General features: G+C 40.9%; 1 protein-coding gene across 9 annotated transcripts in view; it reads right to left on the reverse strand.

The window, feature by feature from the left end:
- Positions 1-17,962, reverse strand: part of Fggy (FGGY carbohydrate kinase domain containing) — a 399,645-nt gene that overhangs the window by 75,718 nt on the left and 305,965 nt on the right. For all 9 annotated transcript variants that reach the window (XR_013091912.2, XM_076862364.2, XM_076862361.2 and 6 more), the window contains 2 exons: positions 9,231-9,305; positions 4,165-4,285 (listed from right to left, as the gene is read on the reverse strand). Coding sequence is in view for 8 of the 9 variants with exons in the window: in XM_076862364.2 (XP_076718479.2) it covers positions 4,165-4,285; positions 9,231-9,305 (196 nt within the window). In the remaining variant the exon portion in view is untranslated. The remainder of the gene's footprint in view (positions 1-4,164; positions 4,286-9,230; positions 9,306-17,962) is intronic.

Consider the following 17,962-nt stretch of genomic DNA (forward strand, 5'->3'; position numbering starts at 1 on the left):
CCAGGCCACAATGAAGGGTGATCATGGCCCAATTAGGAGAGGGCACTGTAGACCTTTGCAGAATCCCAGGAATGATGGGGGTGTAATGTGAGCCTGCTACTCAAACTTTTCCCTTGATCTGGGACTTTTTAGAAGCTTGCACCAACAAACACTATTTGTCTCCCAGTCCCTCTTTTCTCTGCCAAAATTTCCCTATGTCTGGGTAGGGAGAAACTACTCCCAAATCCCTCCCCTTGGAAACCAGAGACCAGAGTGAATCTAATGAATCCCCTATTAGCTCTTAGGTTGCAGCCCAAAGTGCTCCAGAGCCAGACTGCCAGGGTTTGAACTTTGGCTTCTTCACCAACTTAGTTGTGTGATCCTGACTTCTCTTTGTGTGTGTGTGTGTGTGTGTGTGTGTGTGTGTGTGTGTATGTGTATGTGTTTTTTTTTTTTTTCTTCAAAATGGGATTCAAATTCCAGCTTAGGGTTGCTGTGAGAATTAAAAGAGTTGGTGAAAGTAAGGCACCTACTGCTTGGCTTGGAGAAAGCACTAAATTAACATTAGCTGTGATGATATTCTTGAAGTTTCCCTGTCTGTGATGTTTCTCCTCATCCTTCTACCCTGGGTAAAACAACCCATTGCTTCCATCTGTCTCTCAGACCAATCCTACCTCCTCCACATATCTTCCCACTTGCTTTGAGCCCTGAAAGATGGGCCTTGTCCTCTGGCAACATCCTTGACTAGACTTCTGTTGGGCCACCTTCTTCATATGACCCTCAGTTTCTAGATACCACTAGCTCCCTGGAACTCTCTAACTCTGTAAGCTTAGGGGTAGAAACACTGCTGGCTGCCCCAGGGGACTTCTTGATGGTCCAGGTCTTCCTAACCTCTGCTCACACCTCTGTAAATTGATCCTTATTCAACATTTCTCCAGTTAACCCGACTTGAGTGTGCATCTGTTCTCTGCCTGGACCTGAATGATCCTGACAACTCTGTCCTCTGGGTTCCCACTCTACTCTTTTGCACATTGGTCACAGGACCATGATGAGCACCTTTTCTGTTTTATAACAAAACCCTCTATAGGGCATCATTCTCTTTTTGCATCCCCATGTGAAGCACAGCACTTGATAGGCTGGTGTGCTCAGAGAATGCGTTGCAGTGAATAAATGAATGAACAAATGATTAAAATAATGGGTAAGATAGGAAGAGGAAAACCCCCATGGATACTGTCAGTACTAAAAACAAAATTTAGAAGAAGGAACATTTAGTCCCAAGTCACTGGGGGAAAACCTACAATTACTTAGTACATAACAAGTATTTCTTGAAACCACAGTTAACTAAGTGGCCGGGGCACCAAGAGATTCTTCCCAGTGTTGGCATTTCCCAAGCTGGCAAAGCCCCATAGAGCATGCTGTTCCTAACACAGGAAAGATTTTGCTAAAAAAAAAATATTAAATTGCTTTTTCTCTACCATCCCTTCTTCCTTTTGGTGTGGGGCTGTCTGGAGGGGAGAAGTGATGTCATAGATACTGATTCTACTGGGAATGAGGCACAGGGTTCATTGTTAACCAACTCCCAAGCATTGACGTATCTATCCCTCAGCACGATCTACATGAGAGAGATGATAACATTTCTGTCTTCCACAAGAGGGAACTGAGGCTCACAGAGGTAAAATAACTGGTCCTGAGTCACAGTCCTGGCTTGTTGTTCTTTCCACCACTCTGTACCATTTCCAAAGAGTCTTGCAAATTCTACTGTGTTTTTTTTTCACATGTATTTCTAAGCATCATGTACCATGTCCTCTCTAAATCTTTCTTGGTAGGAAAAAAATTGGAGCAATCACAATGTTTAAAAGCACCAAATGCACTACCTATCCACAGGCTGCTGTGTATGGCCACTGTGTTCTCAGGGCCTTTTACAGGGACAAATGCAAATGTGTTCCTTTTTTTGAGTGCTGGGTGAAGGAGAGGAAGAGGGGGGCCTTGCCTGGAATGTGAACTATTTTATCTGATGCATTAATGAGTTTAGCAGAACGCAAAGCATTTAAAGGCAGATGCACTTTGCCATCACTTGTCAGTCACAGGCTTCCAAAAGCAGAGGAATTCCAGGCCAAAGAAAAAGGTCCCTTTGTCTATAACTGTAACTGGTGCATAGTTAGAGACAAAGGGTCCAGTTTCAATCTGAATCCAAACAACCATTAACAGCCTTTTCATTCAGCAGTCTGGAGAAGAGCAGTTTCCAAAGCTGAACTTTCAGTGAAATGGCTGCAGGCCTTGCTTCTGAGTCAGCTCAGGGTATCAGGCTTAGAAGGTGACCCATTTTCACAAAGGCTGGAACTAGTGTTGAGACAGTGTCCTGGTCACTCTGGACTGCCTGCTTTCAGGGGCCCTGATTTCCTCATTCCATTGAGCAATATGTTAACTCAAACCTGACTTCTATCTTCCTTCCTATATCCAGGTGGGATGTGTTTTTGGCTATTTGAAACTGGAAATTGGAAGACTACAAACCAAGTTTTAAGTCTGAACCTTCACTGAACCAATCAGCTGATTTTTAGATAAAACATGGTCATGGTTACTCTCCCAGGGAAAATTAGGTAATGTGGGCCCATTTTCTGGTCTTTCCTCTTTGTGCTTCAGTCTTCCAGCCACTCTCAATGGTCCATTTCCACAGGTTTCGAACAGCTTTGTAAAGGGATCATCATCAAATGGTTACACCGGAAAAGTCAAGAAACCTGGGTCAGCAGCAGAGGGACAGTGGGTACAGACGTAACTAAATTGCACTCCTCCTGACCCATCCCTTACTGGCTGTTTGACTTTGGAAAAGTCAACTTAATTCAAATCTACCATCTTCAATGGTTTGTGTGTAATGTCTATTTTCTAATTTCCATGTTATGGGAGGATCAAATGTTTATAGGGTGATTCACACTGGCACATAGTAGGAACTTGTTAAATGGAAGTAAATTCTATACTTCCCAACCTGATAGGTCTACTCTTAGACTATACATTTTTATCAAATGTCTTCTAATTTGTGCCTCAGTCTACTTATCTCAAAGATGGGGATAATTAGCCTGTTGAGCTTCCTCTTAGAGTGTACAGGGATCAACAGTGTCTATCACATTAGATAAAGCTCTTTTCTGCAGGAATCTACATGGCCTGGAGGAGAAACAGGATATGAGGAGGAGAGATATTTGAGTGAGCTCAGAGATTTGACTTGCTCAGCTGTCAGAGAAAAGGAGCCCAGGCAACAGGGGCCAGAGAGGGTCATGATGAAGGCCATGGTAGAATGGGATGATATCAGGCTGGATATAAGGCTGGGAAAGAGTACAACCCTCCCCTATTTCCCTCCCCTCTCCATGTTCTAGTGCCTGGCCCTCCCAGGGATGCTTCAGGAGACACTAGGGGAGAATGAGCTAGGGAGGTGTGGGTACTGGGTTCAGAGAAATGGGAATGCAGGCCTGCCTCTATGCCATCAGTAAATCTCCTGTCAGTAGGGCCCTTTCCCTGGGTCCCAGGGGCACTTACTAAGAAATTGCTCTGCCACTGTCTTCCCTTGTCACAAAGGGCTCAGCCCATTACTCTGGATTCCTTCCATCTGTGTTATGATTCTGGATTCTGATGAGCTGAGAAGGAATCTCAGGATGGTGGGCTCCTTGCGTTCAAATTCCCAGTTTGTGGCCAGGTCCCAGTTCCCACAGCATCTGGGCTTTGCATTCTTTCTAATCACTTCTTCTAGATCACATTGGCCTGACTGTCACAGGTCCAAAACTGGGCAAAGTTCCCACTGGGTTTTCAAAATATCCTATGATTTACTCACTCAGAAGTTCTTCAACATTTTGTTTAATGAGTCTATTTGTTCTTTGTCTTCCTCAATAGATCCTGAACTCTGTAAGAGCAAGAATTATGTCTTTCTTCATATTTGTATCTTCAATATTGCCTACAATGCCCGAATCATAAGAGGTACTCAAAATTGTGGAGTAAATGCTGGAATCAAAATCTAGCTCTTACTGACCTCTCTCATCTCATTCAATAGTCAATTTCCCTATGATGAGCATAAATCCTCAGAGTCATCTTAATAACTTGACTCGTCACCCATATCCTCCTGTTCTCAACCTGCCCAGCACTTGGTAATGTCCAATGGCTGCCAAGCCTAAAATGACTTTCTCTCTTCCTCCCCAGACTTACCAGTAATGTCTGCATGCATCTGCACAAAAAGAGGATTCTTGCTCAGGCCCCCACACAAGAAAAGAGTACTGATGGAGTGCCCTGCTGCCTCCATGGCCTCTATAATGAAGCGGGTCCCAAACTTAAAGGGAAAAGCAGAAGAAACCATTAGTATGGTAGCAAAAGTAAATGATAAGGAACATTTGCTAAGTGTTTGCCCCATGCTTGACACTGCACCAATAGTTTTGTACACACCGCCTCAGAAAGCTCAGACTCAGAGAGCCTGTGTTGCCTATGGGACACAGTTAATTGCTCACAGAGGGGAATTCCAACCTGGGCCTGCCTGACTCCAAAACCCTCTCAATTACTATAGCATTTACTTTTATCAGTAGTTACATGACACTAACAAAAACAGTTGACATTGTTAGCACAGTTAATGTTAATGCAGCTCACTCAAACATTTGATGAGAATCTACCGTGGCCTGGGCCTCTATGTCATACTGGAATGGAGTAATTTCAATGTTGCTCCAAAATGAACAGAGCTAGTGGCACCCGGATCAGTCCTCTTTAACTAAAGGGGAACTAAAGAGTTTATTTTTTTTTTCCTAAAAAAATGTGCCTAGGTAGTCCAGTAGTAGGGCCAAGAAAAGAGGGCTCTAATTTCATCAAGAATGTAAACCTTACACTGACAAAGGCTGAAACCTTTGTTATCACCTGAAACCAGGTAATAGTTTTCTAATAATGAGGCTTCTGGAACCAGAATCCATTTCCAGTCAGTCTTCTGTGGCAAACACACACTCTGGCTGGCTCAGGGTTTCACTGCCTTTTCAATTCAGTTCTTATATCTCAGCCCTTCTGTCCCACTATCTTCCTGATGTGAATTACCTTTATTCCTGTCTTGTACAGTTTATTAAATTTGGTAAAAACCAATGCAGTTTGAGAGGAGGACTACACTTCTACTATACAACTTAGGAATATGGGAGTGAATTTTAATGTACAATTCTTTATTTTTGGCTAGGTTATTCAAATAGTTGAAGATGATAATTCATTTGAAAATTCAAAAAAACCTAGAAGTTCAAAATTCATAAGGTATTTTGAATAAGGATTAAAAACAAGAAGATGAACTGGAATGTGACCCTAAGGAAGCAGCCACATGGTGATATTTGAGGATGACTCAGGAGAGAAATGTAAAAGAGGAATTTTTGTTAGCTAGAGAGTCCTTGAAATGTTTCAAGTCTGAGCAATCCTGGGAGATGGTAAATCCTAGGTGTGACCATGGGAGTGAATTGCTGAGGAGGAGGGAGGAACAGGTCAGGGAGATAGGAAGATGGAGGATCCAAAGGCCCAGGTGCAAGGTTCCAGATGGGGGGGGGGCACTAAGAAGGCCAATCTGGCTGGAGAGAAGATAGAAGCCACTGTCATGGCTTTTGGTAAGAGTGTGAGTGTCACCGAGCAGTTGGTACCCAATACATAGAGAAGAGGAAGTTTAGCTTGAGGGTAAGAAAATCAGAAGAAGGCCCAGGTTTGGGCAGTCAGCACGCTGTAGCCTGACCTCAGACCCCAGGGGTGGGTGTAGGGCAAGTGCAGCTGCCTCCTTTGACCAGGCTGCTTGAATGCTGACTCCCCTGGGCAGGGGTGCCTCTAAGGGGGAGAGAGGTCAGTGGGTGATCTGGGGTCACTGGATTTGAAACCTCAGTTGATTTGAAGTAAATCATGAGGGACAGGCTGTCATGAGCAAAGGGCACAGCAATTCCTGCCCAGAGGTCTTCAGGGTTTGCTGAAGGTACTCAGGAATCTGTTAAAAATATGGATTAGGTGAAACCTGGGCCTCCAAAGATAATCCACAGATGGTGCGTGTTTAGAAAGTTAAAACACGTTGTACTGCATAAGGCCAGATCCTGCTTACTGACTATGGCTGATTACCCCCAGATGTTCTTTCTTAAGCTTTTTGGGGGGTCATGAACCCCACTTAGAACATGATAAAACCTACTGACCTGCCCAGATAAAAAAAAGTCACACACAAAGTAGTACTAAACATAACTTCAGGGGGTCAACAGATGCCTTTAAGTCCTCCAGGGATCATCTGATGCCCATAGATTCCAGGTAAGTCTGGACTGCTCTAGGGGCATGGATCCTTAACAGCTAAGAGCAGCAGTTTTGAATTTAGTATTAAAAAACAAAACAAAACAAAAAAAACTGAGCTGTTCTTCAGGAATTTCACTTATTTCTCATATCTAATCTTTCTAAGACTCATTTCTTGTTTGTTAAATAGTAATAATAATACCATATTCATTCAGTTAAAAATTCTATGGAATCTCAAAAATGACAATGTGAAAAGAAATAAAAAGTGTGGTCTGAGACTTGATAAAACAGTAATATATAAGTTACAAGGGAGATAGGAAGATGGAGGATCTAGGAAGCTGGGCTGGAGCACCAGGAAAGTGTTTATGGATGAGGACTCTTCTGGTGATTAGCCATATATTAGGCACTCCTCTAGGCCCTTTCATGCCATTGCTAATGGTAAAACAAATTCGCCTACCGCACATTGTTACCCTGCTTAGTTATGTAATTTCCCGAAGAACAATATGTCTATATGGGAAGAAGTATAGCTACTTCCCAATTTGCATGGGAATACCGTGCGAAACTGATATTTCTAAAACCAGGGAGGTGGAGCCACATGATTAACAGGCCTAAGTCAAGAGTAAAACAAATCACATTTCCTGGGAAAAGCAGAGGAAGAACCTGAACAAGAGGCACTCCCTGGAGGGGCTGTGACAGCCTTGCTCCCCTGTGGCCTGGTTGACTGGAACTTCCCAGTCTGGTGGTTCCTTACAGGGCATTCCCTTCTGGTATCCCAGACTCCCAGACTCCACAGTGTACTGCTCCACATCCTGGAATGCCCCACCAAAGGGCTTTGTGCCACAATGATTTTGTGCTCACCTTTCTGGAAAAAATGTTTTCACTGAGAAATTTAAATTAAAATTAGGCTACTCCACTGAGAATGTACAGAACCAAATGCAAATCAAGAGACTTCAAATGCAAATAGTACTTTTTAAGGGCCTGTTCTGAAAAGAAAACTACAGATGAACAGGCTATGGATGAACTGGGCAGTTGACAGGTCTTTCAATGAAGCATGAGCAAGAATTTTATTGCATGGAGGGTTTTGCACAGTCTTGAGCTAATTTTTCTCTTTCGTTTCATTCCATTCCTATAAAATACCAACCATGGGTTTGACTACAGAGAGGAATTAATTGAATTTATTAATGACAAATAGATACTAAGGTAATATTCAGGACCAAGGAAACAAAAACAATTTTTTTTCAAGGTGGAAATTATGGGAAAATATCTATGGTCAGATTGCTTCATTAAGATGCACAGTTTTGCCTAAAAGATCAGCACACTCAGATGCTTTTGCAAAAGACACCTCCCAATTCAACTGAGTCCATAATAAAACTTTATGGAGAAATCTGTCCCAAAATACCTTTCTTTCATGATATACAAAGATCATTAAGACAATGGGCAAAATAAAACAGTCACTTAAATACACTAAGGCACAGTCTTTATTTTTTCTCTCCAGCCTACATTATGTTTAACTTCACTTTCAAATTCTTGAACTTCTGCTGCAATGTTCTTACTGGGAAAGGGATCTCTGTGAGAAAATCCAGGCCAAATTAACGATGTTTTCTAATATGTGTTAAGTCAAAACTATTCTCAGGAATGCCAGAATGTTTATTTTATCCAAGTAGATTTTACAAATAGATCAAAGAAAACTACAGCGAGGTAAAGTAGAAAGAGCAGGAGCCTGGGAGTGACATGGAGAGAGGTTCAAATTCCAGCTACCATGCATGGGCTGTGTGACCCTGGCAAATAGCCTGCCCCTTGTCTGTAAAATGAGGACAATACCATTGACATATAGAGTTACAGTCCTAAGTCACAGAGTAAGACTGCAGTGCCTGGTACAGAGTTGGAGTTCCCAAGAGGTCACAGTCATTACCACTAAGAGGTGATGACCCTGAGCCCAATCTGTTTGACCTTGTCCTTCACATCTACCTCTTAGCAATATGCTCACAAAACTGAGCATCACATAGCTTTGATTTTCCAAAATTATTCACTTCAATGTAAGTGACTCATTTTGCTAAAAGACTTTTCATATAATAACGTTAACAAGTTAGAAAATAAATGTTCCTCACTACTTCCTGTATCTAGTTATATGCATTCTCCTTCCAGCTCTGCCATGCACTGGCTATGTTGCCCTGATCAACACTGAGGCTTTGGATTCTAATCTGTGAAATGGGGACTATAATATCTACTTTTACAAGGTTGAATCAGAAAATGGATGTGTGGTATTTGACAAAGAACCTGGTATATAATAAATTCCCCCAAATTCTATTATGTATTATTATGATAATCATCATCACTTAAAAAAAGAGTAGTAAATATTGTCTTTACTAATGTAGGTTTTCCTTTTTCATCATAGTGTTTACTTCCTGCAGTTTAATAGGTGGCAGAACCATCTCTTTTTGACCAAGTGGCCATGCAAAAAATAGTGTGACTGACTTGACCGAAGTGGCTAAACTATTAAATCAATAAGGAGTGGCTTCAGGAAAACACAATTAAGAGGTATATAATCTGAAAGGACTATTTAATCAAGTTGGCTGATTCCATACTCCTATGAAGTGGCATCAAAGAAGGCATATTCCTTCAGTAGTTGGAAAGTTCTGTTCTCTGTTGTATGCACATGGCACCTGGACAAACCTAAGTGTTAAGAAAGTGCTTGGTGATGGGAGGATTAGATGAACTTTAGATAAGGCAAAGGAGGATTAGATGAACTTTAGATAAGACAAAGTGGCGGGAAAGGAAGGGAGGGGCATGATGCTCAAAGACTTTAACTCCTTTCAGTTTCACTATGTAAGCTTATTAGCAAATCAAGCAAAGACCTTTATCAACTTTTCCTTCCAAAAATACCGGCATCTCTTTTTGGCAAGTTCTCCTTTAATTAAGAAACTCTGTCACAAAAGCATCTGGTGTATCTTGGGAGTACATTGATAATCCTAAATTTCCTTAAAAATGACATTCAAGTGTCTTACAGCAATGGCTTGAACTGTGGCCAGGTAGAGGATGGCAAGATCATCGAGGTCCTGAGATAGTTTCAATCCAGTGACCTGTAGGGAGGAAGAAGAAGAAAAAAGAAGGAGATGGCCAGAAGGAGCTGCCATTGATACAGAGAATTCCCATGAACTATGAACATGTTAAATGTGTTTTCTTGCAGAAACAAGTTCATATGCAAATCCCCCTTTTGTTAGCTGAACGTGGGATGCCTACTAAATCATTTAATCTCCAGACCTGGGGAAAAATGTATCCTTTCCTCCCCGCAAAAATGACTTGCCTTTGGATTAAGCCAAAACGAAACAAAATAAAATTAAAACAATAGGAATATAATGTTTGATATTTCTTAGCATAAATTATGTATCTTTTTTATTTTAAAAAATTCTTATAAATACCTATTTTCTGTGACTTACAAGCAATCAGCATGTGAACAGTGGCATTCTCATACTAGATGATCATATTCTGAATTCTTCTCTTGTCAGAATTCAGTGAAATAGTGCCCAAGGGGTATTCAGAATAAAGTAATATGTCTCCTATAAATGCTATACCTACTAAGGGATAATTTAGAATCTGTGGTTTGTAAGGGAATCTCATTAAAGTCAATTGGAACCAGATGCTTATATGGAATAGGACAATCTCTGAGAGATTTTAGGACTGAACAGGATGCTGGATTTGGGGGCCATCAAGACTCTTCACAGTCTCACCTTCACATCTTTCATTCTTCCAGGTCTTCTTGTGGAATATGCCTAGAGGACAAGAGCTGGTAGCATGAAGTTTGTGGGCATCAACCCTACCATTCACATTAGATTTTCACATTATAAAATTAATTCACATAACACTCATTTACTCAGGTTATATAGTGTATATGGTCTTGAGCTCAACCAGATGTGAATATGTAGTTTGCAATAAAATAGAGTGAATGGTCTACCTAGATTTCTGCCCTTCTTCCTCTCTGACTGCATTTAATTTCTTTCTCTAGACTCTGCCCCTAACCAGAATTGGGCTATTGCAGGGAACAGACACCATTCAGTTACTCCAATTGGAAACCTGAGAGTTCCCTTTCTTGCCTTCTTCCTTACTTTCCATGTTTAAATGTTTCCAAGTCTTGCACGTTTGACTTCCCCTACCTTTTCTGACTCCATCCTCTATTCTCTATCTTCAGAGTTCTTCACTTCCCTAATTCAGGCCACTGTGACGTCTTTCCTGACTGCTGAGCTGGAATCCCTGAGCAAATCTCCCTGTTTTTAACAGTGTTCCTCTCTACAATGGAGCCAGAGAGATTGTTCTCTTGTGTAAATCTAATCATGTTATTCCCTGTTAAAAATTCTTCCTGTTGCCTTCAGTTCATGGTAGAAATGCCTGTACTGTGTGTGTATCTTCCTGAGCCCACCCCTGCTCACCTCGCCAGCACCTGTTCCTGCCCTTCCTTACTCAGCATCCTGTCCCCCTGCTCTTCTGAATCTCTCTTCCAAGTATGCCAATGAGGGGATCCCTAATTTCAGTATAACTACCTGCTGATGGCTTATTCTTGGCAAATAATTGGGTACCAGATAATAACTAGGGCTTTGATTCTAACACACAGGCAGATGAAAAACTGGAAGAAAAGATCAGAGAAGAATTCTGGGGAATTCCTCTTCCCAGGCCAATTTTATAAAGGAACATCCCTCATGAAATTGCACAGGGACCTAAACATATGGTAAGAATGCTGGAACTAGGAGAGAACCCAAACAATGCTGAGAATAGAGAACTTCATTTCACAGGTGAGGAAACGGTTTTCCCAAGGGAACACAGAGAATGGAAACCACAGCCTAGGTATTCTGACATACCTTGCCTGTATCCTTCACTGCAGTATCTCTAAAGCCTAGTGCTGTGCCTGGCACACAGTAGACATTAAATTTACATTTGTGCTATATGTAAACTAGTGACAATTCAAAGTTTTCTCCTTTTGAATGCCATTCTCTCTCCCAGGATCCTATCATTCCTTTTCAATTTATACAACTATAGTTGAAAAATATTTATTACTTGGCTCTTCAAATACTCACAGGGAGGAGAAGATATGTGTTCTATACCCCAGGAGGAAAAAACATTAACTATGTGCTCTCAATTTCCCACACTCCACACTTACCCCTTTCAATCACAGGAGTGGCTTATATGAGATTGGGGTAAAGGCTGGGTCCCAGGCACTCATATGAGCCATTGTATGAATAAGAAACAGGTACACAATCTAGGAGAATTAATTATAAAAAGGTATGGTCCTGGGGCAGGACCACTAGTCATGAATGAGTGTGTGCTTGCTCTCTTTCCTGTTGTTGTTGTGTTAGGGAAGCCAACTGGGCCACAGCTTAGAGCTCTCTTCCAGAGCCAGGCGAGGAGGCTGCCTCCCTCTGGCTTCCTCTCTCTGGTCATCAGTTGGTAGTTGACCAGTCCATGATCCTCTATGCACTTGATCCACAGTTGGGTCCTGAAGAACAGGTCTGGATGGATAATGTGTGATGGGGGTGCTGATAGAATTTCACCTTGTAATCAAGAGGTATTCCCCTATCAGTACTTATTAGAAAACTTAGTGCTTTAAATTATAATATTGACAATATAACTGGTTCTTCTCAATTAGTAAGAATCCATCAGTGAGAGGGGATGTGATGTAGTTGAATTTAATTTACTTAATCCCCAACAAATATCCATACAAATTTCCAGAAACATTAGTATTTGAGCAGAAAGATATCATAGATCCTTCTCAAAACTTCCATAGAGGAGAAGCTCAAAAATCATAGAGGAGAAATGGGAAGGTTTTTTTTTCTTTTCCCTAGACATTGAGACTGGGGTGATCAATGTATGTAATGGAGTACTAAATTTAACTCTTGAGCTTGCTAGTAGTTATGACCAAAAGGAATACATACGGGTAACATAGGTTTTCTTTTCCTGATAACTAAAACACAGCTGTCATTCAAGGAGACAATATATTTATTTCTGTGAAGAGTTCTAGAAGGGTTTTTTTTACATGGATCACAATATAGGAGGTACTAACTATCAAAGGAGAAGCAGAGTACTCATTCCTCCAAAGCCATTCCCAATACCTGCTGACCACTAATACCAGAGCCATGGTGCAAAACAACTTAGTGCAAGACATTTCTGTCTGAAGTGTAAAAGTACTGTGGTTTGGGATCCTGCTTCCTGACATCTCATCTGATATGCAGATGGAGAAAAAAGAAGGGCAGATGACCATTAAGTCTATTTATCTCAAATTCCAGGAACCTCAGCCCTGCCCTGGCAATTCCAGCCTCTGATGGATCTTTATAGAGTGCTTGCCACGTGGACCACTTGGGAGGATAAAGAACACCTGAGGAGCTGTCCTGAAGGAGAATGGCTGCAGTGTCCTGGAGGAGTATGGTTTTGTAATGGTTGAGAAGTCTGGGACAGGCCAGCGGATGGCTTAATGGATCCACTGATAAGAGGAAGTGGGGAGGAAGCATACGTAGAAGGAGTGTGTTTAGAAATATGTATGTGCCTATTTTGAATATTTAGGCGAGACAGCCAAGTGTATGAGGAAGCCCCCAGTGGAGACTTGCAATGATAAGCACATTTTATTTATGTTTGGCTATTGTGTAATGGAGTGGAACTGTAAGAGAAAGCATTTAATTCATATTCTGAGACATGGGAACTGTTCGTAGGGTGGCCAAAACATACAAACAACTAGAATGGGTAATTCAACATCCTAAATTATCCTTCTCAAATGGATACCACAAAGTAGGTGTTCTGACACACCTTGCCTGTATCCTTCACTGTAGTATCTCTAAAGCCTAGTGCTGTATTTATCCAAATACTGGGATTTTTAAGCTTAGAAAAGAGGTATATATAAATGGAAAGATGATGTATGTTAGAGCAAGATACTTGGGTTTCAGTTTTGATGTAGCCTGACAATTGTGAGAGTTTTATAATCTCTTTGAGCTTCATTTCTTTCATGTGAAAAATGGGCATATGATACCGCAAGGCCTTTTATGAGAATTAAATGAGATCTTATTTACAAAATGCCATGTTTTTCCAGCAAGCTGCAGTGTTGCAAGAACATCCTTTGGTGCCCCCCAGTACCCACTGTGTGTACATAAATAGCACTTATTAATTGTTCATTTGCTTTCCCTCTTCTTCTCCCTTCCCCATTTGCTTTTATTGGTACACTACACTTGTACACAGGTTGGGTTCATTTTGACAATCATACTTCCATGGAATTTTACTCCAGTTTAGTTCCCAGTGTCTCCTCTTTTCCTTCCCCTTCTCACTCCCTCTATTCCCCTTCTTTTACTACACTGGTCTACTTTCTGTTCATCTATATGTTTTTAATTAGGTGAGATTCACTATGATAGATTTATACATGCACATAGGGTAATTTTGTCAAATTCATTCTGTATTTCCTTTCCCGTCCTCCTCCCTCCCCTCAATCTCCTTCTACCCTTCCCTCAGTCTTCATGATATTTGATCCCCGCTTCCCTATTTACTTTGTTCTAGCTTCCACATATAAAAGAGTACATTGAAACTTTGATTTTTCTGAGTCTGGCTTATTTCACATGGCACAATACTCTTCAGTTCCACCCATTTACCAGTAAATGCCACAATTTCATAATTTAATTTTTCTTTATGGCTGAGTAAAACTCCACTGTGTATGTATACCACATTTTCTTAATCCATTCATCTATTGATAGGCCCCTTGGCTGTTTCCATATCTTGGCTATTGTGAGTTGCACTGTTATAAACACTGATGTTGCTGTTCTCTTTCTCTTAATAAATGTTCATTCTCTTTCTTTGTAATTGCATTGAGTTCAACCCCATTCATTAACTGACTTCAAAGCAATAAATAGCATGTCTCTGGATATGCTATGGGAACCATGAGGCAATGAATGAAGGGCATTCTCGACTGCTGGCTGTACCCGACACAGCAGCTAGGGAGAAGGTAGGTTGATGATTAGCATTGAGATCCTAAGGCTAAAGATATAGAACCATCTAGGAGTGTGGAGAAATCATATGCCCCAAGGGACAGGTAGCACAAATGTGTGGGGGACACATTTGTAAGGCTTAGACAAAGCCTTAGTCCTTATCAGCCTGTAAGTGTTCATTTTTTCTCTTAAACAGAAAGATAGATGGTAATTCTTCACCTGGACTTCAGCTTGAATCTTGCTGCCACTTAGTAGCGGCCTAAACTTGGGGATACCTCTTAACACTTTACTGATATCCAAGCTGAATGTAGATTCCTGGGAGCTTACATAAAATGAATTTTGGTGTGAGCCCCGCGATTTGTGTTTTAGCAAGGATTTAATAATGCACTAAATTGTGGGAATGAGTATCCTAATTCTTGGTATTTTGAATTTTAGGTTCATCAGCCCTTAAAATGATTTAAGATTATTAATAGATGGATTATAAATATAGAATTTCTAATCTGGATCCAAAATGCTCCAAAATCTGAAATTTTTTGAGCAGGACAGACATCATAAGTGGGAAATCCCACACCTTAAAACTTTGTTTCATGCATAAAATTATTATAAATATTGGTATTGAATAATAAAAATGTATGAAATTCGTGTTTAGACTTGGGTACCATCCCTAAGATATTTCATTACATATATTCAGATATCCTCAAATCTAAATCTTAAACCTGAAACACTTCCAGTCCCAACGACTTCAGATAAAGGATACTTAACCTGTGGTAATTCAGTTAATTTTTTTCCTTCCTAGTTGTTAAAAGCATTGATGTGATTATACACGTTAGTCAGAAAAAAAGGGCTTAGGGATAGTTTCCCAAGGGGTCCCTAAAGAATACAAGAGACAAGTAAAGAGGATTCCCAGTCCTGAGGTTTTTCTAGGGTCATCAGAGCTTGATGGGGTTATCCAAGGCTCAGGGGAATTTGTTGAAAGCTTTCTAGAACACAATGGAGCAGCAAAAAATGCCCTGTTTGCTCAGTCAATAATGAAGGTGGAACTGATGGACAAGGCAATGAGGAAGATCAGAGAAAGATTTATAGAAGGGAGGAGAGAGATTGAAGGCCAGGTCTGAAACAATCAGCAGCCTAGAAGAGAAAGGGGGACAAATCTCCACAGGGATGTTGAGAGGATTCAGTAAGTGTCAGGAGTCCAGGCTAACACTTGGCGTTGCCTAAAACTCATCCACATTTGGGGGACTGCAGATGAATGTGCTACTACAATGTGGAATTCTAAAGAGGTCTCAAAGATTCCTGTTCCTTGGTTACTCATACACTAATCTAGGCACAGCTATAAAGAAACATGGCAGATGGAATTAGTTATTAGCCAGTGACCTTAAAAAAGGAAGACTATCCAGTTGTACTCACAGTAACTACATGAATCTTTTAAAGCATAAGAGGAAGGCAAAAGCATCCATCAAGAGATCAGATAGAAGAGTGAGGCAGAAAGGAAAACCAGAGAGGTTGAAAGCATGAGAAGGATTTGACCCACCACTGATGGGTTTGAGGGTGGAGGCACTGGGTGATGAGCCCAGGAATCTCGGGAGCCTCTAGATTCTGAGAGCCCTGGCTGACATTCAGCAAGGAAACAGGGACCTTGGTCCTTCAACGGCTGGTACTAAATATGGCCAACAACTTGAATGTGTTTGAAAGCAGATTCTCCCCAGAACCTTCCAGTAGGAGTCTCTGGTTTTGGTCTTGTGAAAACTGGAGCAGGAAAACCAGTTGAGCCCACATGGACTTCTGACCCATGGAAGTATGTGATAATCAATGTAAACTGCAAATTTGTAGTAGTTCATTAAAACAGCAATGGGCAACTAATGCACACACTAAGTATGGATGATGGGCTGAAGTTTTCACAACCTGTTCTGTTGGTGAATCCTATACCACACATCAGTCCATTTTCTGTTTGCCTCCTGCACCAGACATGTCATGCTTTGTTTGCCCTATATCTGAGGCTCTAAGTTTAAGCCATTTTGATGTGCTCATGCACCAGTATTCCAAAGCTGCTCTCTACAACTCTCCTGTCCAGACTTGCTGCTGTTTGAATGCCAGCTTGCTTTGAGTCTGAATGCCAGCCTGGATCTCATTCTTGGTCTTCTTTCTTTAGTTTCTTCCCACTATTTATCTCCTGCACCTTCCCAGTGGATTTCACCTGATTCCCCTCTTAGCCTTCTGTCATGCTACTCTGCCTTGTAGGAGATTCCTGTCCATCCACACTCTTCCTTTTGGTTTACTTATTTGCTGTATATAGGAAAGGCAATAAGAAAAAAAATAGCAATAAGAAAGAAAAGTCTGACTCAGTGATATAATTTAAAAGTCACTAAAATGAGGAAGAAATATGATAGGCACTTTGAAAACACAGAAGAGGGATTGAGGAAACACAAAGTTCTTGTTCCTTTTCTTTTTAACTATTTTTTTCTTTCTCCAAAGAATGTCAGTGATTCACGTTTGAACTGACTGTTTTCTAATCTACTCTTTTCTCCTCTGGGTAAATTACTTAAATTCCCTAAGCCTCAGTTTCTCTCTTCTTTTAAGTGGGGTAACAATATTATCTCACCAGGTGATTATGAATGTGGGTAATGATACATGTGAAACAACTTCATGTCAGATCCCCTAAATTGGCCTTATTATAAATCACAAACAATCGGTCACTTCAAAAATAAAGCATATTATGAGAAAACCAGTTAAATGATACTGAGGACACTAGTTTTTGTCACACGATTTGAGTTTTTATAAGCAAACAATGATAAAAAATGGTTGAATAAAACAGTGTTAAATAACAACAGAACAGTAACCAACTCATATGTAAGGGTATGCCTGTTTTCAAGACTTACAAGATATCATTCAAGAGCTGCTCCAGTTGGCTCAGCAGCTTCTGGCTCTATCATCTATCTCCTTATCAGAAGACAACATAGGGGTACAACCTCTGGCCTCTCCTGAGCTCACACAGATACTCAGCTGAGTTGCTGACTTCATCTATATCTGAATCTGTTAGCAAGCATCAGGCTAGGATTTGGTCTCTTAGGAATGGGCTAAGACCTTGGAATGCTTCTTTCCTAACTCTCAACCCACCATTGGCACACTTGCTCTGAAGACCAATGGAACAGCACAGTCTCTCCAGCAATTTTAGTCATGTATGAGCCAACTTTCAAATCACAGTTCTTCAGAGAACCAGAAAATAACTTTTAGTTCTGGGTAATGAAAGACTTCCAAAATGAGGCAGAGAAAACATATTTCAACCAATGATGAATACAGTATTTGGTGTGTTTTCATGCCCTGCTCTGTGTCCAAAGCAATTTACTTCTTTGAATGAGTATTTTGGAAAAGAATTAAAATAAGCAAATAAACCAACATCAACAAAACCCCTACCACCACAAAAATAAAGAGTTATAATAATCTGTGACTAAAAACTAATTTCATATACAAGGAGGAAAGCACATTTTCAAAATTACTACCACATTAGCTGTATGGTAGGGCCCACCAGATTTGAGATGCTTCTTGTATTGGAGAGAAAATGAGGAAAGGGTTCTACTACAGAGATAAATATCCAGACCTGCATGAAAAATGCTTCCTGGGATGGACTAGGGGTCTTCAGCTTCCTAGCTGGTTTTGTGACTGGTGATGTCAGTGGCTGGTGAGTTCAGTTAGTTCCAGGGCTAAGAGGGGTTCCTGCAGCTGCAGGCTGAAGGTTCAAAGGACATGCAAGTAGGTATTACCAGGCAGAAGCTACAGGAAAACACATTAGT

Source organism: Callospermophilus lateralis, chromosome 7 (assembly GCF_048772815.1).
Source record: "Callospermophilus lateralis isolate mCalLat2 chromosome 7, mCalLat2.hap1, whole genome shotgun sequence".
In the NCBI taxonomy this organism is placed as follows: Eukaryota; Metazoa; Chordata; class Mammalia; order Rodentia; family Sciuridae; genus Callospermophilus; species Callospermophilus lateralis.